Source organism: Phyllopteryx taeniolatus, chromosome 8 (genome assembly GCF_024500385.1).
Source record: "Phyllopteryx taeniolatus isolate TA_2022b chromosome 8, UOR_Ptae_1.2, whole genome shotgun sequence".
NCBI classification, from domain to species: Eukaryota; Metazoa; Chordata; class Actinopteri; order Syngnathiformes; family Syngnathidae; genus Phyllopteryx; species Phyllopteryx taeniolatus.
In genome coordinates this window covers 29,207,280-29,230,351 of record NC_084509.1, presented here as the reverse complement: position 1 = coordinate 29,230,351, position 23,072 = coordinate 29,207,280, and the positions used below count along the sequence as shown (strand labels likewise).

The following is a 23,072-nucleotide window of genomic DNA, read 5'->3' as shown; positions in this document are numbered from 1 at the left end:
AACCAGTCAGCAACTTTGTTACTCATCAATTTGCCGGCTTGTAATTACTTGGAACAAACGAAACAGCAAATATCTTCACTGTGTCATCAGTTAAAAAAACACACAGACACACACGCACACGCACAAACAAGTGTACACGGAATGTCAACACAGGAACAGAGTGTGAGTGATTTTACCCCCGATCCACATCAGCCCTCACTGTGCCCCCTTTACCCCCGGAGACACGAGTCAAATCACATTAATTCAAAGTAAAGACGTTCAATTCATTTTTCTGTCAGGCTGTTGCCTAATATTCCAGCCAATTAGCTTGTACAGCAATTCAATCCCTCTGGCCAGCACTCTGTTGTCCCGCTGTGGCCCAGATGCGACCGGCATCGTGTGGGGGCGTGGCTGTTACTTACACTTGCATTCAAAATCTAAATAACAAATAGTAGCGCAAAGTTAAACTGATGGAAGAAGGAGGTCGGTGGACTGAGACCTTGGAACTTTGATTTTGATGCTACTGTTTGCTTCCACCTTTTCATTGGGAGCGTTTTGGCGATACCGGTCCTCCTCAAAAGGGGCGGAGTTTGGGCGTCGCCACAAGGCGAGCGACTGCCGCTTGTGGAAGCGACAGTGTATTTTCCCCAACTGTATTTAAGTTCCCTAGTAAGAGCCAACCTTCAAGTTGGTGAATTCTTGGTTTGTTCCCACGAATTCCCATGGAAAGGTTCCAACTTTTACTTTGCATGACATTTCCGAATGGAAATGTTCTTTGCTTGCTCGCTGGCTGTCTTGTGTGTCCCCCATCCCAGGCTGTAACGCTCCTCAGCCAACAACTTGGCGCGTCGTCCATCAGTATCAGGCGAATCCTGCGCTCGGCTTCGGCTTTTACGGATCTGATACTCTTAACTCCCATCCCAGATGTCACATCACAGTCTGTTCAGCTGCGGGGAGGACTGAGCAGTACTGTTGCGCACACTTCCTTCCTGCCGGCCTCAGCAAGCTGCCGTTTAGTCAAGCAAGCTTCTTCGCCAGCCCACCTGCCGGCGGGCTCGGGATATAGCCGAGTCAATTTCTCCTGACGAGCTAACAGGTGGTCAGGGGGGCAAATTGAGCACTGGATTGTGATGATATCTGCTGGAGAAGAAGTCCTTTTTTTTCTGTGGAACCCGCGGATGGTCACGTCTATAATCCAACACACGGAGCATTTACAATGTGAATTCTTCCCCCCCAACCCCCAAAACTGATGAATTCATTTTTGTTTTGTCTTCCTTTACAGTATCTCATGAAATACTTATTTTACATATATACTACTATTCAAATGTTTGGGCTCGCCCAGACCACACAACTGTATATACAGCATAAAGAGTACATATTTTGAAGTAGTGAGAATTTAACATTTGTATTTATTTTTGACAAGTGGTAAATGTAATCAAATCACGTGAAAATGATTGAATTATTCTAATTGAGTATTTCACGTCTTGAACTTGAATGACTGTTTTTTAACTTTCAATTTACAAATGAACTGGCCCATCAGTCCGCTTTCAAAATAAAACGCTCACTGTTGCTGTAACCGATGATCCAACCCTCAAAATAGAATAGCTTGAGTTGCTATCACACGGAATGGAATAGCAAAACCCTGAGCTTCCCTGAATTTAAGACTATTTTAGGATCTATTTATTTGCCTCTGTAAAACACTAATGCCCATGTGTCTGTGACATGCACTCAAACGCGACCTTGCCGCAGCAGTTTCGTTTACGTGCTCGTATTTTCGATGAGCAACGTTTAAACGACGTGTTGTGTGCGCATCATCGCCTCAAAAATAACAACCTGCACATTTCCAGTCTGATTGCATCACCCAAATCCTTTGGTATTCCCTCTTAAAGGCCCCTCGGACTTGAAAGGTGACAGTAAAGTTTATCGTTTCCATCTCCCGGAGAACGGCAGCTGTGATTGTATCGGCTTTGAGGAGGAAAACGATGCCATCCAGAAAGCGGTGTGTCATGACTAGATGGGGGGGGGGGACTTCCCGCAGCTATTTTGATCATTTCCCAAATTGAAAACTCAACGTCGGCGCAATAAAATGTAACAGACGCGAATTCAAGCAAAAGAGTGAGAGCCGTTCTTCACGTGCAGAGGCAAATAAGAGGGCTTAACCCCCCGAAAGGGACGGCTCATGCTCAAAAGAAAGACAGATATCGACTCATTCAGTGCACAACGCTTTCCAAAATAAAATGAGATAACCAATCCAAAAAACAGGAGAAGAAACTTTCAGAAATGTGCATTCAAAGTATCAAGGGGTGGGGAGGAAAAGGTTGACGGTTATCAACAAAAAATCATAACATTTCAAACGGCTAGTGTTATCGTTTTACGTAATCGTAATTCTGGTTAAAAACGCATTAAGCGTCACAGATTAAACACTCAGTCCTCGCTCCATTTTGTTTTCTGATGGGAAATATTAAAACATATTACAATATTTTAAAAAGTTTCAAAGTCTTAAATGTGAATTAAAACGATCAAAAGTGTAACGGTGACTGGGCTTGCCGTTTAGCGATCAAAGACCATCATTCAAAAAATGGTTAAAACAGCATTACACGTCACAGATTAAACGCTCTGTCCTTGCTCCATTTTGTTTTCGGAGAGCAAATGTTAAATAAAAGTTTAAAAACCTTAAATGTGCGTTAAAACTAAAACTGGGGTGATCAATCGCCATAATATTTAAAACTTTTAATCTTACCGTTTTATATCGGAATTATCGTAAATACAATACTTAGCATCTTTGAGAGTAAACGCTCTGTTACCGGCTCCTCCTTGTATTGTGTGACACAGCGGTGTTCTTAGCAATAGCTTCGATAGCGAACAAGATGTTACTAGCTAACAGTAACTACAGGTGGCATGTAAATCGTAAAGTTGAGTAGAGTTAAAGAATACTTCGAACGTGTTCAAGTTAGGCTTTTCAAGCGCCGTCTGTTATTTGCTCTTGTGTAGCAGCTTGCTACGTTATCAAGTGAATGATTAGCGCGAACAACAAACACCAGTTTTGCTCCAATTTGTGCTTATTCTTTTTTGTCCTACTTTATTTGCTCATCACTTGTTAGTCCGCACACCAAACCTCAGTGACGCCAGCCAAAAACAGTTTCATATCAATTGAAACTCGTCTTAAAAAAAAAGAAAAAATGGCTTACACATTATCTGATCGATTCATTTCTGAAAGATTTACCACAAGTCCGCACATACTTGGCACGCCGTAAAATTCCACGAACAACCCGGGCTAAACTTAACTCCTTCCTGACATACAAAGCTTGTTTCTCAGTCTCGATGTAGCACTTCAACATACTTCCTTGACAACAATTACTATACTACCTCCTATTGGGACAGGGCTTATACGGCATCTATATATATGTATAGGTGCATATATCTGCAATTGTTTTTTAGCAATATTGCAACAATACCGATGGCACTTCGGTCCTGATCATGACTGAGAATGTACTCACCGTGTCACATCTAGAAAGGGCCACACTAAGGCTGTGATATGATTTGTTTAACTGTGCTCATATAGAGAGATCTTCTCGTGCGGTTATGACTGCGGAGGTCGCTGCCCTCTATTTCACCAGAGGCCACACATCGCCCGGAGTTTCACACTCGGATCGCCTTCGCCCTTGGTTTGGATTTGTTTGTGCGCCAAACAATTCCATTCATCATCGCTAGCAGCCGCCTGATAATCCACTGAGTCCTTCAAAGTTTCATCTGACGGAAATTAACTTTACTCTCGACCTACTTCCTATGTTAATTTCGAGAATTAATGTGGCATATAAACACAACGTAGGAGGGGGGGGAGAAGTGGACATAAAAAGAGAATCGCTTTCATTAAGCAACATTGCGGAGCAAATCCAACTCATTAGGGCTGAATTTCAGTGCGTGGCATCTGAGAAGTGCAAGGTAGAGAACGTCAGGGGGCGAAAGAGGAATCAAACTGGTGAGGAATCATTAAATAGATGGCCGTGGCCACTGCGCCTCTTTGATGCCATCCCGAGATCCCACTGAGCGCTAACAATGTCGACGGGGTTGCATCTCAGCCTCCTTGCCCAGATTAGAGGGGTCCCTTTAATTCCGACAAAGGGGATTAAAACCTGCAACAGAGACCGAGCGGGTACGGCTCCAACGGAGGAGAGTCGTTAACGCCTTTGTGCTCAGATGGTCTTTGAACCAAAAAACCAAAAGTGTCTTAAGACACTGAGCGTCATAGGATAGCGCCATTCTGAAAGGGTTCTCAAGTAGCCTGTAGAATAAACTGCGATGACCAAACAGTGAAGATAGTTACAAACATGTCAGCAATGAACAAAATCCCAATAATCTCAGCATTATACTCCATTACTAACCATTTCGTTGCAAACTAGTTTCCATAGTACAGCAAACTGCTGCCTTAACCCTCCTGTAACAGCGCAAGTGCTTCTGGATTAATTTGACCCGGTGCACGTCTAATCATCCAAACATGTCGGGAACCGGGGGAGAAAAAAACAACAGCAATAACCTCACTATTAACTCTGGTATTATGCACGTCATTGCCAAAGTATTTGCCAAAGTACAGCAAACGGCGGACTTAGCCCTCTTATGACATTTTTGTTTTTCAGGAACAGAATTAATGTTCCTGGATCAAATTCACCCACAGCGTGTTTAATTCTTCAAATGTGTTAGAAATAAAGCACAATAATCTTACCATTTCATTGCAAATTCCAATAAACGGTTGATTTGATCCCTCCTGTTATGTTTGTGCCCCAGGAAAAGCATTCAATTTCCCGAGTCAATCTGACTCACGACGTGTACGAAAATGTCAGAAACAAAAACAAATCTCAATAAACATTCTTCACATCTCATCATTAAGTCCAGTTGGGGTTAAAAAAGGCCAAAGTACAACAGATCGCCAACTTAAAGCGCCTGTTATATTCATTTTGTTCGGAACGGCATTCATGTTGCTGGGTCAGCGTGACCTGGGGTTTGCTTCATTATCCAAATGTGACATAAAGAAAGAAAGAAAAAGAGAGAGAATTTCAACATAACAGGAGCGATAAGTTACATGACATCGGCGGTCATGGTGAGCTTGGCAAGGTCTGCGGTTGACATTGTCGGCCCGGGTGTCACCGGCATCTGACCCAAGACCATCTTGCATCGCATCGCTCACCGTCTGGCAAGCCAATCCATTTCAAATACGAGGCTGTCTCTTACCTCCCTTGTTCCATCTCCCTTTAGTCCGAGCCGGGTAGGCGGCTTCGGGACATCCAGAGAGCACCAGGAGAAAGAAAACAAGTTCAAACGTGGGAAGAAATCCAGACGTGGCCCTGGAAAACATGTCCAAGAGTTGCTGGTTGCCCGAGACACTCTCACATGGCTCCTGGAGCGGGAAGCCACGCGTGGGCTGTCATCCGTCACGCCGGTGTCAGCGGTTAGGTGTCCAGCTCGGCCACCATTCTGCCGGCGCTGCCTCTCGAGCTGCTTCTGCGCGACGCCACCGGCCGGGGGCTGGTCCTCACTGCTGCCGACGCTTCATGCCCGCCTTGTGCGGAGGAGCGGTGGGGGACCTGAGGGTAACGCGCAGCCTGCCACGCGACGACGCCACGCTCGGCGCAGTGCATCGGAACTCGCGCTTACGCACACGCACACACCCAGTCGCCCGCCGCTCTCTCTCCGCCGCTCGGTGTCGCGTAATGCCGCCGCCGTGGATGCCGACACTGCCGCCGAAGCTGCCGTTGCTGCTGCTGCTGCTGCTGCTGCTGCTGCTGGAATATTCTGCCTCCTCTATCGCTCTGCGGGGAATTCATTCCACAGCACTCAGGCTTCTGCCGCGAGAGGTGGGAGCATTATCCACCTTCTGTACTCTACAAAGGACTGGTGGGATACCTGGTAAACCGAGGAGGGGAAAAAATGAAATAACAAAGAGTTCTCAGAAGACCAAAGGTTGTCCCACATCCGTATTTGTCTTGATGACCTTGACCGGCACTGTTGACTGTATCACCCCCCGGTGGGTGTGACGATTAAGCTTAACCTGAGGCTAGAAGGCACAGAAACAAGAGAAGGCGGGGTAGCCAAAATTGCAAACTGGATCACTTTGTGACTCTAGTGGGAGGTACTTGTCTCCAAACCCTTCATGTTTACAAAACACGGCAGTTTACACAACAAACATTTAGGACTTTGAACATTCAAATGGTTAACTACCAACGCAATCATTTACCCCCTAACCCAGGGGTCGTCGACACGGTGCCCACAGGCGGGTGACACCCAAGGACCACAGGAGTCGCTTGTGGGCCTGCTCTCAAAATATCACACTAGTGATGGGACATTGTGATTTCCAAGGAATTTTGTGAAAGTGATCATTTGGGAATGTAAAATAATGCAGAGATTTGTAGCGAGAAATTGTCAAAGTAATCAGTGTCTTCAATCAATAATAACATAATTAAAGGTAATTTGCGCAAATTTGTGATTTGTGTCAAACTGTTCGACCGTCACACTAATCAGTACGCAAGAAGTAGCTCTCAGTTTCACAAAGTTTGGTAACCCCTGCCCCACCTCAACCAATCTAATCTAATCTAACCTTATTTCTCAACCCTTAAACAAACCTCTGACCTGAACATCCTAACAACCCCTCGACCCCCCTACCCCTAAGGTAGGAGTGTCGACGGTATCACCCCCGGCGGTGTAAGGATTTATCTTAACCGGAAGCCAGAGGGCACAGAAACAGGACAAGGTGGGAAAGCCAAAGAGACAAACTGGATCACTTTGTGAGGACAGCGCGAGGTACTCTCTGGACCTGTCCCAGTCTGCTGTGTCTGACCAAAGTTTACTAAATGGAGCCAAATGGGCACAGCAAACATTCTGAATTTGAAAACAATAATGGTTCATCACAGTGGAACCTCTGAGATCAAACTCTATCCCTTTAACCCCTAACCCTATCCTGATCCTGTGTCCTTTAACTCCCTAATCCAAACTCCTAACCCTAACAATACTTTATTCACTTCAACTAACCACAGCCCCAGTCTCGTATAATCCTATATGCACAACCTCTTATGCCCTAACCCCAGTCCCTTACGATCTCATACAACTAACACCAACAATCCCTTAATCCCCACAATCCTAAACCCTTAAACACAACCATATAGTCCCTGACCCCAAACCCCTAAAAAAACCTAACCCTAATTATCCCGTATTGTCTAATCCACAGATGTCAAACTCGAGGCCCAGGTTCCAGATTCGGCCCGCTAATCATTTAATGTGGCCTGCGGATGCAAATCAGGAGTGTCAACTTCCATGCTTCTTGCTACAATCTGTACTATAATTTCAACATCCTAAATCATTTGAAAAGGCCAAAAATGAATAAAAAATAGTGTACTTCTCTTGACCCCCCCCCCCCTCCTTTTTTTGCAGACGCTTTTGGAATGAGTGTCGCATTAGAAAATATAAACTGCGGTCATTCATGAGGGCCATTCAAAATCCGAAGCTTAAATCTGAATTGGAATACAGTGGACGCTGTTTTTCAGATGCTTGGAGTTCTTCATTGGTATATTCATCATAACCTTATCCTTAACTCCAAACCATGAACATAACCCCTAACCCGAACAATCCCTTAATCCCTGAACCTCACTTTGAGCTCATTTCCAAACCCTAACAATTTGTATCTCTTCTCTATCCCGAAAAATAACCTTGAACCCTAATCCCAACGACCCCTTGTCTTCGAAACCTAACCATAACCCCGAACTAAAAGAACCCTTATATCCCAACCCCGAACCGTAACAACCACTTATCCCCTAACACTAAAGTCTAACACAATCCCCTACCCCCGAAGTCTAACATAAACCCTCATTCCCTGACAAGCCATAATACTCTAACCCTAAAATCCCCTAACCTTAACAATCCCTTATCACCGAAACCAAACAAGGTAAAGAGTTGAGTGACATGAATGACTTATTCATTTGAATGACAGTCAGTGTCTCTATGAGTGTTTCAGTTTTCTGGTAAGTTTCACATATTGAGTGCAGGGAAGTGTTGAGAGCCATTTAGTGTTTAGTGTGTTCTCTTCACAGTACATCTCTGGCCTGTGTTGCCCCCCCCCCCCCCCCCCCCCCCCCCCCCCCCCATCGAGATAACGGCCACCCTTCAAAGCCTCATAACCTCGGAGCTTTGTCAGCGCCGCAGCTTCTACTGCTCCCTGGTTCACACAGTAAAACAGGCGGCTTCTCACAAGTGGGTGGCTTCAACAGACATCAACAGCCCGGATTTAATGTCCTAATTACAGCGTTCCGAGCCATATTTTTTTTCCCCCGTACGCGTGGCACAAATTAATATTCACGCACAATCCTTGCTCATTTTCTACCTGCCCACCCGATTTTACCGTTCCGTCACGTTCTCCCAGGCTAATAACGATCGGCGAGAACATAATTAATCTTTCCGCACACTCAGGAAGAGAGATGTCTGTTTTTCTCTTCCAAGAATGGAATGGCGACATCTGTAAGTAGCGCACACATCATTACTAAGAACACTTATGGCCTCTTACACTGTCAGGAGAAGGGGTGCAGTTCATTGCTCGCAAGGTCAAACCTCGAAATTGACTCGGCTTGTATTTCTTCGTAAGGTACGGGGGTTTTTTTCCTGAGCTGTCCAAGTGCAATGGTAACGTTTCCAAAGTGAGAGCCCTCAAAACAAACTTAAGGCTCCCAGAATGCATCTGGAGTTTGTGGATTACGCCCAGACAATTTCCAGCTACTAAAGCGGATCATGGTTTATGGTGATGGATTTCGAGTCATCGTGTGTTTATTTCTCTTGTGCAAAGAGGCGGTTACAGGGACTCACTGGCGAAAGGAGCAGTCGCCGAATCGTATGACACAAACATTGCCCTGCGCATTACTTTGGCGTCACCCTGTTCATTTGTTGGGTGCAATGTGGTGGTGATCATTAATAACTCGTGAGAGGAGCAGTCACTCAGTTGAGTGATTCAAGTTACAAGCATGGTCACAAATGAAACTTCGAAATCGAAGTACCATTGCCGTAGAGTTCCTCACAAGGGATCCTTTCGATTGATTTATTTGCGAGTCGATTCATTTGAACAAAAATAACAATTTTGTGCTTCCTTAAAGGTGTGCCACTAGCCACTAATGCTAGCCATTGAATAATTGGTCCGTGGAATCAATAATAATCAAATGTGCAGGCAGTTGGTTGATAATACGACGAAGCAAATATATATTTCAACAGTTTTACATTGACGACAGGCCGTCTGAGGGCAGGCACAGCGCTGATGTGGATGAAAACGTGTGTGATGAAGCTACGCAAAGCTCATTTAAAGCAATATGATTAGAATATGCTTGATCCGCATGTCTACTTGTCCAAGTAGAACCAGTAGAACAATAGATGCTGTGATGTTGGGAAATCAAACTAACCCCCCTTGTGTAAAATTAGCTGGCACAAACGAGACGAATCTGGCGAAAGCAGAGCTGGAATTAGCATCCGGCGTCTTTGTTTTAGGTCCCTTGTGAGCCCGCAAGATTCAAAAGTTGTTTTCACATCAAAACGCAGACGAAGATGACAAAGAAGAAAAAGACCACGCACCGTCATTAGAGGTGAAGTACAGTAGATGGAGGTGAAAAATGGAGCTATTGACCAAGCTTTCGTGAACAAAGGACTGATGGAGCTTGTGAGTCCATCGGTTTGTGACATTTGAGTCAAGATGTAGACTCATGTTAGCTTCTCGTCACACACACACACACACACACGAAAGGGAAAATACATGCTTGAAGGCAATAATTAAAGGGGACGAGTGTGAATACAATGTTTTCAGTTGTCATATGCACATCGAAATAGAACTTTTTTCAGCCTGGATTGGAACACTGTCAAGGCTTAGGCCTGCCTCACGTCTTCTGGAAGACTGTTCCAGATTTGATCAGCAATAAAACTGAAATGCACCCTCACTGGTTAGTCTTGAGTCTGGGCACCAGACCGCTGCCCGACAAGGTCCATACGGCTCTAACGGCGAGACTACGAAGAGACTTGTGCACAAGTAGAACTGTTTTCAAGTCTCTTTCTTCTCCGATAGACAAGAAGCCAGTGCAGAGACCTGAGCGCGAGGCTAACATGGTCATATTTCCAAGTCTATTCTGGATGTACTGCAGTTTCTAAAACCTAGCGAGCAGGCCGTTACAGTACTCTAACCTTCTGGAGACAAACGCACGGCTACGTCTCTCAAAGTCAGTTTTAGACAATGTTCCTTTGATTTTGACAATATGTCTTAGATTAGAAAACGCTGACAACGTTATTGATATAACGTGGCTGTTAAAATTCAGGTCCTAGTCCAATATTACACATACGTTTCTATCTTGATGATTAAGTTTTAGCGAGGGAGAGTCTCAAGATGACTGATGACACTTTCCTTTGTTTCTGTGGACCACAGACAAGGATTTCAGTTTAGTAGCGAGCAAGTGAGTGAAAGTGAGCTAACCTAACACGGCGCAACATGGCTAAAAATAACCAGCACCCTGCGACGGGAAAAAATACATTGTACTGAATTATTTTTTTACTGAACCACAAAAACACGCAGCGATTGTCAAGGACCAAGAGGAAACGGGGAGAGTGTAGATATTTTGACAGTCGACCCATTCACTGACTGAAATGAAATTATAAATATAGTTGAGTATTATAAAAAAAAACCTACATACACTATACTATATATACCGTATTATACCGTGTATATATATTGGTATATTGTATTGGTACGGCTCAGCGCTGCCAGAAACGTTTTGTTTTTGGTAAAGCTTGTGCATTTTTGATTGGCTCTGTCATCTGTGAACTTTAGACGCTGTTCACCAGTGTTTACAATTTTGAAGTGCAACAAAACTAGTCGGCGACAATCGGCCACTCATGAAAACTAGGTTGCCGAATCCCGCGACTGTTCAGCCGGTTCCGGCCGCGTATGCTACATTCGTGCCCCGTACAAAATGAAATGTCTGACATTTGCTAACTCACCTCATTCTTTGGGAGTAACAAAAGTGTTTTGTTGTTTTTAATGTTTGATTATTCCTGTATGACCATTAATGTTAAAATACCATTTCAAAAAAGGTCACGTGGACTGTACAGTTCAGGTTTTGACGACTCCACCGTTATATTATTTGAAAGCACCCTCACAAGAATAGCCTCCCCCCCGCAACCACCCGACGACTGGTGACAGGAGCAAAGCGGTCGGGACTCGCCGGGGAAGGGAAGCGCTCCGCATCCCGTCCTGGTACGTTTGACAGTTTATCACGCCCAGACAAGAGCCCTCTGGAAAAATGTGGTCAAGCGGGAGAGGCGACCGACTGCTGGCTGCGACGGTTGCAGTGGCGTGGGTGCAGCGCGCCGATAAGGATGAAGCTCGACTGGGCAGAATGGGGGACCGACGGGGGGCCCGCGGGCTGAGACGCTCAGCCAACAGGCGCGCTCGTTTCCAGCTCGGGTTTGGCTAAACCTCTTTAAAAATTTACACACAGGCATTTACCATACTCAGCAAATATGGGTTAAAGCGTGTGTGTGTGTTTTCTGTCACGTGTGAAGCTCCAGAGTGTGGGGGGGGGATCAACAAAGACGTTGAGACAAAAGACGGGGGGGAAACTGTCATCTTGACATGTTGACGGCGTGAAATTAGCTTTCTCAGAGTGAGCACAATGAATTGATTCCCCCCTTCGCCTTGATGGAGATCTGGCTCTGCTTTTTTTTTTTGGGGGGGGGGGGGGGTTTGTGTGTGCGTGTGTCGTGGTTTTTTTTTTCTCGTCGGCGCATCTGCCTGCCCAGATACTGGATAATCTGCTGGCTCGCAGCGCTCCTAATCCCAACAGCCAGCTCACTCCGCCCATCCAGGACGAGAGCGAACTTGGGTGGACGACATCTCCAAACTCATTTTCAGCACTTTAAATGAACACCACGCTTCTGAGTGGAAAAATATATATACAGTGCCCTGAAAAAGTACTGGCCCCCTTCTCATATTCTTATATTTCAATCACAGCCAGTCGTCCAGATCCTGAAGGAGCTAAGCAGCCCAAGACCTTCACACTACCACCACCGTTTTTGACTGTTGGTATGATGTTCTTTCTTCAGAAATGCTGTGCTACATTTACGCCAGATATAAAAATCCAAAAATCATTCACCTTCTCAGCCTCAAAATTCCTAAAAATATATCAGATTTGATTTCTCGAAAATAATAGTGTAACAATACCACATTTTTCCTTAAAAAAAAAAAAAAAATGAATACTTTTTTTCTCTTAGGAAAAAAAACTGCATTTTTTTCTTTACTCGGATAAAATACCACACAACTTTTTTTGGGCTTGAACGTATATATTTTTTTCATCCTCAAAATTAGAAGCCATTTTGTCCATAAAATAACGGATATTTACCTTGAAAAATACTATTTCATTCCTGTAACATTATTTAAAAAAAAAAGTTTATTTGCATGTTTCTTTTACTGGTACTTTTTCAATGTAAACAAACACAATGCTCACAGTACTTGAAAAATACATTTTGCCTGGAAATAAAGAGGATTCTCGAAATTTTGATTAAAAAAAAAAATAATAAATAAATAAAACTCCAAAAAAAGACATTCAACAAAAAAAGTTCCCCATTATTCCCATTCCAAACTCAAACATTTCAAAAACTTCCACGCCGAATTGAAGCGATACGATAATCAAATTGAAACTCATCTAAGTGCCACATTCAACATTTCAACAATTCAATTAATTCCACAGCATTCCAATGCAGCTTCAGCTTTTCATCGTTCGCATGCAATTTCTGCACAAATTACACAATTCTCTCGTCATCTGTTGTTATTATGCCCGCATTATGTTCAAATATGGAAAGATATTCCAAACAGAAAGTAATGTTTATGGTCTCCAAATCCAACATATGCGTGTTAAATCACTTTTAGGTGAACCGTTGTAGGCAAACAACATACAGTGGATGATCTAATATGTCAAATAATCATAAATATACAGCGGTCCCCGTCTCTATAATACTCTGCGCTTATCAGCAATTTAATCAAAATGTGAGTACAGGCTCGTCCACATGCAAATGTGCCGTATCGCCATTGAGAAAACGAGGCAAAGTGCAATTACATTCCCTCACATACGACATAAACTCTTGCACACAATATGCACTGTTTGTGTGTGTGTGTGTGTGTGTGTGTGTGGCAGTCAGTCCAAGCCAAAAGAACAGCGGCGTAATAAGAATCCCAATGAGTTAGTGATGGCTTTCATAAAATACAGCAGGGCTTCTATTTACAACCCTCAATGAAAGTGCCTGCCGGGCGATTTATGGAGGAGGAGCTCAACCTTTTTGTTGTTGTTGTTGTTGTTTTTTTTTTTGCCAAGGGCATGTTAATAACTTCCACGTCGCATTCCCAACGTATTGGCAGATGGACATTTTGTCTAATAGTGAATACAAATGCAAATAAAGCCATCCATCCATAAAATACAAATAATAATCATCATCATCATCATTCCAAAAAAAAAAAAAAAGCGAAGTGGTGATGTTTGCGTGGCGTTTTTGTGGCTTTCAGACTGAAGATTTCCAGTCGCCTCCATCAATCATAGCACTTCAAAGTTTCCGGTGAATTTCCATGGGAGGTGAAGCTGGAGAATTTGGGAAATTATTACATAACTATAACTAATATAAAGAATAAAAATTGGAATTACTTCCTGAGGAGTTTTGACTGGTTCTGTGTATAGCTTTATGTCTGTGTTATACTGCCCCCAGGTGGCCAAGGTATGCACACCAGAAGGAGGAGCACAATGCCCATTGAATTGAACCCCCAAAAAAGCTGAGTTCAATTTATTCTCAAAATATTTACTTTTTTCACAAAAATATCACTTTTATTTTAAATAAAAAAACTTATACAACTTAAACTACTTAAAAATGTGCTGGTTTTCTTGGAATATTACCTATGACTTTTTCTGGGAAATATACAAATTATTATTATTATAATTTTTTTTTTTTTCCCCCCAAGAAGACCTTCTTGAATGCGGAAAAGTAAATGGAAAAGTACCCAATTCTAGCTGCAGACTCTGCTTGTGTGTAACGATAAAGCCCAACCAGTGAAATCGTCTCGTCTCGCCACTGGACAATTTGGGATTCCGCAGTTTGGACGACGAGCTCCGCCGCTGGCACGTCAGCGGCTCTTCAGACAATAAGCGGCGCGCGCTCGATATCGCCGCACTCAATTTAATAACACTTTTCAACAGCTAGCGCGCTCGCCCTAGCTCTCGCCCCCACCCCGCTCATTTCTCAAAACACTATAACATCTCAATTACACCCGCTGCTGCGGTCGGCAGAATTAAAATGGTGTTTTCCAAGCCCTGCGCATTAGCCGCGCGCCGTAAAGCAACGTAACATTCGTCACTCGTAATAGACGCTAACCTTAATGACACTATTAAGATCGGCGGCTGACGGAGAAGCTAAGTCACCAGTTTAAGCAAAACACATTATCGTTAAAATAATGTCGGGGGGGGGGGGACAACAGACTGACTTTTGTAACTAATCCCAAGAAAGAAGTGCATAAATTGGATTTTACGAGGCAAAGTAGATGAATTTGGTCACCTGCTTTGAAGAAAAAGAAAAAAAGACAAAAAAAACATTCTTTCAAATATCCGATCCGTCATATAACAACTAAAAAAATATTTTATTCTGATTAGTTTTCTTGTTAAATACGACTTCATTCTCAAAATATTAATATTCATGTTAAAATACCACTACCAAAAAAAAATAAAAATAAAAATTTTCTCGAAAATATCCCTTTCTGCTCGAAAATATCAGGGAATTTTTATTTATATTTTTAATGAGTATAATTCATCCTTGGACATTTTTTAGTCTGATACAATACAACTTTATTCAACTCAATACAACTTTATTCTTGAATACATACAACTCCAATATGTACCACTTATTTTCATGAAAATATTAGAATTTAGTCTCAAAAATATGACCTTTTTTCCTCACAAAAATACCTATTTCTCCCCAAATTCTTATTTTCTGGAAAATCGACTTTTTTCTTCGACATGGCTCATTTTCTTATCGTACTTATATTGCGTGTTATTCGCTGTAACGCGGGATTTTGCTGTGATTATTTTCCTACACCGACTGTTACTGCAGACTATGTAGCAATAAGCACGAGTCAAGAGGAAATGGTGTAAAAGACAGAAAATTTACAAAGTTTGGAATCATTTCACACAAAATAAAAGAAGCTAAAGTGCAATGTGCCAATTGCAAAGTACAACTGGGCAAGTTACACAAATGCATTTCTACGGTAAACATCGTTAGCTAATTGAATACCGCCTATCACCGTTAATTCGAACGAACTGTAATTCATAACAGGTGGTTAGGATAGAGGGAGGATGGAAACATCCGTTGGTACACTTTATCAATCGCTTTATTGAACAAACGGCAACAAAATAAAGTAGGAGGTTTCGCCAGCTAACAGCCAGCCAACTCTGCATTGTCATTCGATGATTTCCACGTGAGGCCAGGCCGGCCTTTTAAAGGCACAAACCTATTCAGCGTGACAAATACTAGGGTATAGAATGTGAGGTTGGCAACCCCAAGTGGACAAAAACAATAACTGCAAACTGTGAGCTGTGACTGCAGAGAGACATCAAATTAAGTTTGTAACACAATGCAAGAAGGGTGCCCATAAATTGTCTTTGATGCAACAAAGTTGATGGATTTAGTGGCATTTAACAATAACTGCCACTATTGATGTCTGAATGTAAGAAAATTAAACAAAATAATAAAATCAAGTGCTAATCGCGGCCCAAAGTCTAAAGTGCATTTTTTTATCCTCTCAGCTTTTGTCGCAGTGGGCGCCCACACAAATCGGTGTCAACGCCCGGAGAGGCGGAGAATGGAGATAAAACGGCGAAAAAGAGAAACGTTCCTTGTCAAGGAGGCGCCGTGACAAACGCGCAATCACGCTTCAGAGCTGTCTCGATCGCCCGGCGATACCGTAAATCTCAACAGACCTCGGCGGCGGAAAACGAGTTTGGAAGAAACGCAGGCACGGGACACTCGCAAATACAAACAAGCAAGACCGAGCTGCTATCACGTCAAAGCCAAAAGGTCAAACAGAGCCGCAGCGCTCTAACCCTGACCCAAGTCAGCTCAAACCCTTTCGACATGTGAGCCGTCATTGGGACAACATTTTGCTCTGCCTTGCGAGCGCATATTTTAGATACGAAAGCCGTATGGCGCGACTCGACTCGCATCACAACAAGAAGCAGTTTGGGCATATCGTGATCAATTGTTCAAAAAAGAGGCTTCGTGCGGTTTAATGCCGTTCCCAGCTCAAGTTTACTGTCAAGATACAATTGTCTATTGAAAACAAACACTTGGCATTAAAGTCCGCTAACATAACGCTAACACATTACGGGAAACGCCAGTCGAAGAAACAGCGTCTTTGGGGCGGTGTTAGCACACTTGAAGCAAAAACATATTTGAACAAAAACAAAGCAGCAACAAATAATGTAACAATATTCACAAACATGTATTCTTTATCCTCTGCAAAGAACACTGCAGTTACAGAGTCACTTACAGTAGTTGGCAAAATCTTCTTACCTTCCAAGTCGTGAATTAACCAGGATGCACAAACTATTGAATTATCTGCATTCTGTTTGATCAGGTTTGTATCGTATAAATAGTATTGTTTTTTTCCCCCCTTATTAACAGAACATGAAATGAAATGAAATGAATTTGTCACTCAAAGAACAACTCAATGACTTATTACCCAATATACTTTTTTTTCTTGAAGAAATTTGACTATAGTGTCTTTCATAAGACAAGGTGCATGGATTTGATGGGCTATGTTTAATTTCAAAAAAAAAGACTGAGAAAACACTTTCATTCTCTCGGCGTTTCCCTTTCGATGGAGAGTCCACGCAACCCCTTCGACGCGCACCAAATTCCACATACATTATGCGGGCGCGCCCAGCAGAAAATAGCAATAGGTAATGTTATGGAAAGTAGAAAAATGGGCTGTTATCCGAAGTCAATGTGCCTCCAGAAATCAATCACGATCTCACTCGGGCTGCGGGCGCTCGTTCGTTCGAACGCCGCACGTTCGCACGGCCGATCGATCGCCGACGTACGGTATTATGCGTTCCTCGTGCCCGTTTGCCTCGAGAATGGAAAGTGACTCTGGCGGGCTTGTTTGTAAGCCAACACAAAAATAATAACGCTGGTGGAAATGATCAAAGGTGAAAACCTCATTAAAAAGGGTGTGTTCATTTGTTGAATGTTCACGCGAGCATTTGGTGGCTTATTTCCCGTCGTTCCGTTTATTTCTGCTGTGCAAGTTGGCGGTTATCGAGAGCAACTGGCGAAAGGAGCAATCGCATGACAGTAGCACAGAGTGAGTTATTGTTACTAACTAGAGGAGCGGGCCAGTAATTGTACTCTATCTACATCGTGCACACTTTTGGGATTTTGATTAACTCTGGATTATTTAGTCATTCTGTTTATTCCTATTGTGCAAGGTGGAAGTTCTCATGATGAAAGGGTGAGAGGCTGAATCTGATGAGATGCACACTTACATGTGCTCGTCCAGAAAATTGTGCCGTGGACTTTTTTTTATACATTTTTTTTTTTTTTACTCTGTGGATTATTCGTAGCGCTGGTTATCATCCTAACCAACTGCCAAGAGGACTTTAACTTTATGTGAACGATTTCGAGTTGTCCTGCTTCTTTTCTATTGGGCGAGGCCGGATTGGCAAAAACACACGCAGAGAGGATTGCGCTTGCACGGGAATCAGAATCTGCTGGCATTTGCAGAGGCGCAGTCGACGAAAATTGAGCCCTAAGCGTCAAGTGGGTTCAAGCACAGCGCAGATTGCCTAGTGTCAGTAGACCCCAACTATCATTCCAACTTTTTGGTTTTGTTTTGTTTTGGAATGAGCTCCTTTGCTCGTATATTGCAAGCTCCAGCCATTAGCCGGTGTCGCCCATCGTCTTGCAGACACTTCCCGGTTAACTCCAAGCCCCTCAGGTTGCAACGATCCGAGCATCCCGTATTCCGATCACTCCAAATTGAAGGAGTGGAATAATAAGATAGTCTGTATGATACTCTATGTACCACCCCCCCTTCCTCCTCCCCCCCCCCCCCCCTTCCTCCTCATAGCTCCAGTTCAAAATGCGACTGCAGGAGAGAAGTGCACTCTCACTGAAGTCAGGTGTTTCCATAATCACATTCTCCTTCCTCGACACTCTTTTGCTCTCTTGCAGAAAACAGGATCGGTTTTCATGCGGAGTTGGTGGCGGGGCGGTAGTGTGTGTGTGTGTGTGTGTGTGTGTGTGTGTTGGGGGTATGGGCACACAGCCTGCCGGTGTTCATGTGTTGGGCACGTGGAGGGGAAAACATGTCTGCCTCGAGCACACCGGGCCACCAGAGAGTGTCTGGTGATGACACGTGATGGGTTTAAACCTCTGCCAGGCTAGCTTGTCTACCATCCATCTGTCCATCCGTCCATCCGTCCATCCATCTCTAGCCTATTCCAGCTGACTTTGGGCAAGGGCACATCGAGACAAACGAGCATTCACACTCGCTTCCACTTCACGAACAAAGTCTTCAATGAAGCTAACAACTTGCGAAGACTCTGTAACTTCCGCTAACAAGCCAAGCTAAACTTAGCTCCTCCCCAACATACAAAGCTCGTCTCTTGGTCGAGACGTATCACTTCGACAAAGTGCCTTGACGTCAATGGCACACTTTCCTGTTAGACGGGGCTTTGCCGCCATCTTGTGGCACCTTAGGCTGTTTCAGAAAGTGCGCAAAAACTGCAAACAGGTGAGTTTTTTTAAGCAAATAGCTGAGGGTAAGTGCCACAAAAATAAACTTTCTGCCATCCATCCATCCATCCATTTTGTATAGAACTTATCCTGTTTTGGGTCAAAGGTGAGCCGGAGCCTATTCCAGCTGACTTTTGGCCAAGAGACCGGATGCACCCTGCACTGACCGCCAGCCAATCACGGGCTTGGATACCCCCAGTTGTTCAATTATCGAGCCACAAAATGCAGACAAAAGAAAACCTTAACTGCATTTTTTGTCACTGTGAAAGCAAGAGAGTGGCAGCCACACGGCAAAAGGGGATTCTGGAAAAAACCCATTTGAATCTCGGAAAGCCGGTGCGTGCGCAAAGCGCCGACGGTTAGCCCGAAACGGACTCCGAGGTTCTCCAAGTGGCGTACAAAACGCCCGCAAAGGGCAGCAATATACTTGGGACATTTGTCCTTGTGCTTAGTCTTCATCACAAGAAAAGGAAGGCTTTGGGCTCCAAATATGGTCGCACGCTACAGAGGGACGCCGGTCGGTGCCTCGAGATATGAGTTTAATTTGCTACGTGAACACACTCTTCATTTAAAACACTCGTCTCTCCAATCATCTTTCCCCATTGAAATGAACGGAAATGTCATTAATGTGGTCTAGCGCAGCCCATAAAAAGTCTTTTTTAATAAGGAAAATGGCACTCTGTAATATTGTACTATATAAAATGAAACAGGGATGACATCATTTTAAAGAAGTGAACCATTTTTGCCACATTGTGCTGCTCCTTCCAAAAAGCTCAAGCTTCATCTCTTTGCAGGCCGGCCACTCCTGGGAAAGTTCGCCACTGTTCCATGCTTTCTCCACGTGAGGTTAATGGCTCTCCCTATGGTTCGCTTTAGAAATGGCTTTTGTAACCATTTCAAGACCGATAGATGTTAACGACTTTGTTTCTGGAATGGAACATGGATTTGGATCATGGCATTTTCTTGCAGCTTTTCTGAGCTCTTCGTCTGAGTTCATTTTGTCAGAACAAATTCTGTTTCAGGGATTTCTTGATTGAACAGGTCTGGAGGTAATCAGGCTTGGGTGTGATCAGTGAAAACTAACCAAAAATTGTGAGTAGCCACAATTCATTTGAACAAGGGCGGTAATGATTTTTTCACACAGGGCCAGGAAACTTTTGTTCCCTTAAGAAATAAAATCGCCATTTTCAAACAGCACTTTAAGTTCAAGTTTAAGTTATATTTGTCTCATATTTACATTTGTCAAACAAAGTGGGGAAAGTATGCAGAAATGTAAGAATTTGGGAAGGGGGCCAATACTTTTTCACGGCACCGTCGGTCTCATAATTCATTCCATTTTTTCGTGCGATTAAAAAACAAATAACAATATAGTCACTTTTCCACGTTGTCATTTTGGATTGCCAATAAGAAGGAATGACGCACAGATTGTCCCCTTTCCCGTTTGTTCAACGAGTGAACTTTCCTTGAAGGTTAGCCAAATTATTAACGGGAATTATGGCGGCCGCACTGACGGCCAGCGACATTACATTTAACAGTCGTACTCGCTCTGATTAACGAGACGGGCCGACGTGATTAAGATGTCTCCGATTGCGATGTCAATCTTCCAAATGGACGGGACCCCGGCGCTCGCCCCCGTGCAAATGGCCCGGCGCGCCGCCTGCATTTCCAGCACTAGCTCATTTAGAAGAGCCCACCGCTCGCCTCTAAATCTTCGCCGGCCCATCTGGAGAAGGGGCGTTACACGGGGACACAAGTCCACTCGGGCTAGCCGTCACCTTTACGGTCGCTCGCTGAAACGGCACTCCGTCAGCATTAGCGGCGGGCTACGAGGCGGGAAATCCCAGATGAGCTCGGACAGGCGCTAATAGCGGAGGTGGAACACTGTGCCTTTGACGGCGGCGTGTTGGAGTACCACCCACTCTACGTCCTATCAGCTCTGGCTTTCGCAGACCTCCAAAGTGGAACGCAATCGGTTTCGATGAAGCAGGTTGACTTGGGGATAAGAAAATAGCAAACTCAAACTCATTGCTGTTTCTTGTTTCCAAACAACCAAATCAATTGAAATAGCCTGACTCCAACTTAGGACTTTTTCAAGTCACGACCTGTCACTTTGTCGATTATTTGGGGGAGAAGAAAAATAATGTTCCACTTTCATGAAAACGAAGCAAACTATTGTTGATGTTATACTTGCCTAAAAAGAAGAAAAACGAATGATGCTGTACTTTCCTAAAAAAAAAAAAAAGACAAATGCACTTTTCCGAAAGAAGAAAAACGACTGATATTACACTTTCCAAATATGACAAATGATTGATGTTACACTTTCCTGAAAAGTCACAAATCTATTGTTACAGCTTACTGAAAAGAAGACAAACTATTGATGTATTTTAAAAAAAAAGACAAATTCTTTGCTGCACCTTCCTAAAGAGAAGACAAACTGATTATGCTGCACTTTCCTCTGCAATATACTCCTAAATATCATAAATAGCTTATCTCAAGCTTTCATTTCCTCAAAAGACAAGCTATTTATGTTCCATTTCCCAAAATAAAATGTTTTGGGTTTTGTTTTTTTATTGCAAACATTGTGTATTTGAGAATCTTTTATTCATTGGTTCCTTTATTGAATTGAAAATTGTATTTGCGTTTTTTCTTCAATGTTTCCACATTTAGTTCCCCGCCTGTACCAAATGCGGACCAATTTTACAGCACCAGCCGTTCCGCCAGAAATCGTTAGCCGTTATTCCCTTGGCCACGTGATAATCACACTGGCATCTGCTTGTTCAAATCCGCGCGTAGAATTCATAATGAATGAATTGTATCGGCCGTATTGTATTAAGCAGCAGAAACTTGAAACTTGTTGCATCAAGCTTCTCACTGAGCTGTAGTTAGTTTCACAAGATCTGCCGGCGTCCCTTTGACCCCAAAGGGCTTCGCCGCCATTTTGATGTTGCATGTACCAAACACTGACACTTTGAACAATCCAAAATGATTTCCTCCGTTTGTGCTGTGCGATAAATGAGTTCAAAGCTGCTTAAACAGCCACCCAGCTCCAATTCACCAGGGTGGCAAACATTTGCCAGTCCGCCGTAAACACATAATCTTCAGAGCGCCCGCGCTATTGTTGTCTGCCAAGTGCGTTTACATTTGGAATTTCTCTCCAAACATAATGTCATCATCATTAATCAGCCGGGCTTTTCGGGCGTCCATTTGATCAACGGCCCCTCCTGCCGCGTTTGTATGCGAACAAACAACATTCGGACGCGTCGTTTATCAACAAAATGTTAAAGTTCACGTAGCGGCGCCACGAGAATTCACGGTGAGGGAAATGACGTGTGGGAAATGCAGTGACACGTCCTTCTGGAACACAAAGCTGTGGTGTGATACAATTATCGCGCATTTGGAGTTCATCGAGGATTTACATATTGGGACGTAACGGTACGCCAAAAGTCCGGGCGGGTGGACTTTCGGGGAAGGGGGAAAGAAAGCTTTATTCTAGTGGCGTAACCTCTCTGACGGCGGCGATCAAAAGCGAGCGTTATCATGATTGGAGAAGCCGCTCTGTCACAGGATCTCCTTGGGGAATTCCAGGAGGAGGATGTAGCGCAGCGGCTCGGGGCTAACTCCTTGCCGGTGAGACTTGGACGAACCTGACGCGGAGGAGAAAAGAGTGACAGGCGAGGCCAAGAGGAACACGGGCTGACAGGTGGACTCGGGAGGGGGGGGGGATCGAACGGGCCGTCAAACCAGAGCTCATCTGGCACCGGCAGAGCTCATGTGTCAAACACGGTGGGGGGGGGAGAGGACAGAAGGACGCCGGCATGCGGCTCCACGGCCGCAGCTGCGGGCCGGCCCCCCCACGCTAAGCAGCTTTAACGAGCGACATGTAACAAACAGCACAGGACACGAGGACACGGGAGCGGATGACCGGCTGACTTCGTGGTGACGTGGAACGGATCTGTTCCAAATACGGTAGCATGAGCCAGCACTAAAAAATAGCTGCGTATGCAGGTAAAACGGAAGGGAGAAGGCTAACAGCATTTGATTCTTTGATACATTTGACTCTGCACTCTTTGAACTTGGTCCTAACGTGGAACGCAAGAGAGACCCGCCCGTGTCTCTGTGTTTTGCTTTCTGGGTAACGGAGACAGCTGCGGGGCGTGTTGGGGGAATGCTCGCAACATTAAGCTTGTTCGAAGTGCCACATGTTGAAGGATTGCCGTCACATTTTTTGCAACAAGGATTTTCAGGTGCATCATATTCTA

General features: G+C 44.0%; 2 protein-coding genes across 9 annotated transcripts in view; both read right to left on the bottom strand.

The window, feature by feature from the left end:
- Window positions 1–5,329, bottom strand: part of robo2 (roundabout, axon guidance receptor, homolog 2 (Drosophila)) — a 298,134-nt gene extending 292,805 nt beyond the window's left edge. For all 8 annotated transcript variants that reach the window (XM_061781153.1, XM_061781161.1, XM_061781159.1 and 5 more), the window contains exon 1: window positions 5,206–5,329. In XM_061781153.1, the coding sequence (XP_061637137.1) occupies window positions 5,206–5,329 (124 nt within the window). The remainder of the gene's footprint in view (window positions 1–5,205) is intronic.
- A 413-nt stretch (window positions 5,330–5,742) lies between these two features.
- si:dkey-24p1.6 (protein sel-1 homolog 3) overlaps window positions 5,743–23,072 on the bottom strand; it is a 38,947-nt gene continuing 21,617 nt past the window's right edge. The window contains exon 25 of the transcript XR_009789629.1: window positions 5,743–5,877. The gene's annotated coding sequence lies outside the window, so the exon portion shown is untranslated. The remainder of the gene's footprint in view (window positions 5,878–23,072) is intronic.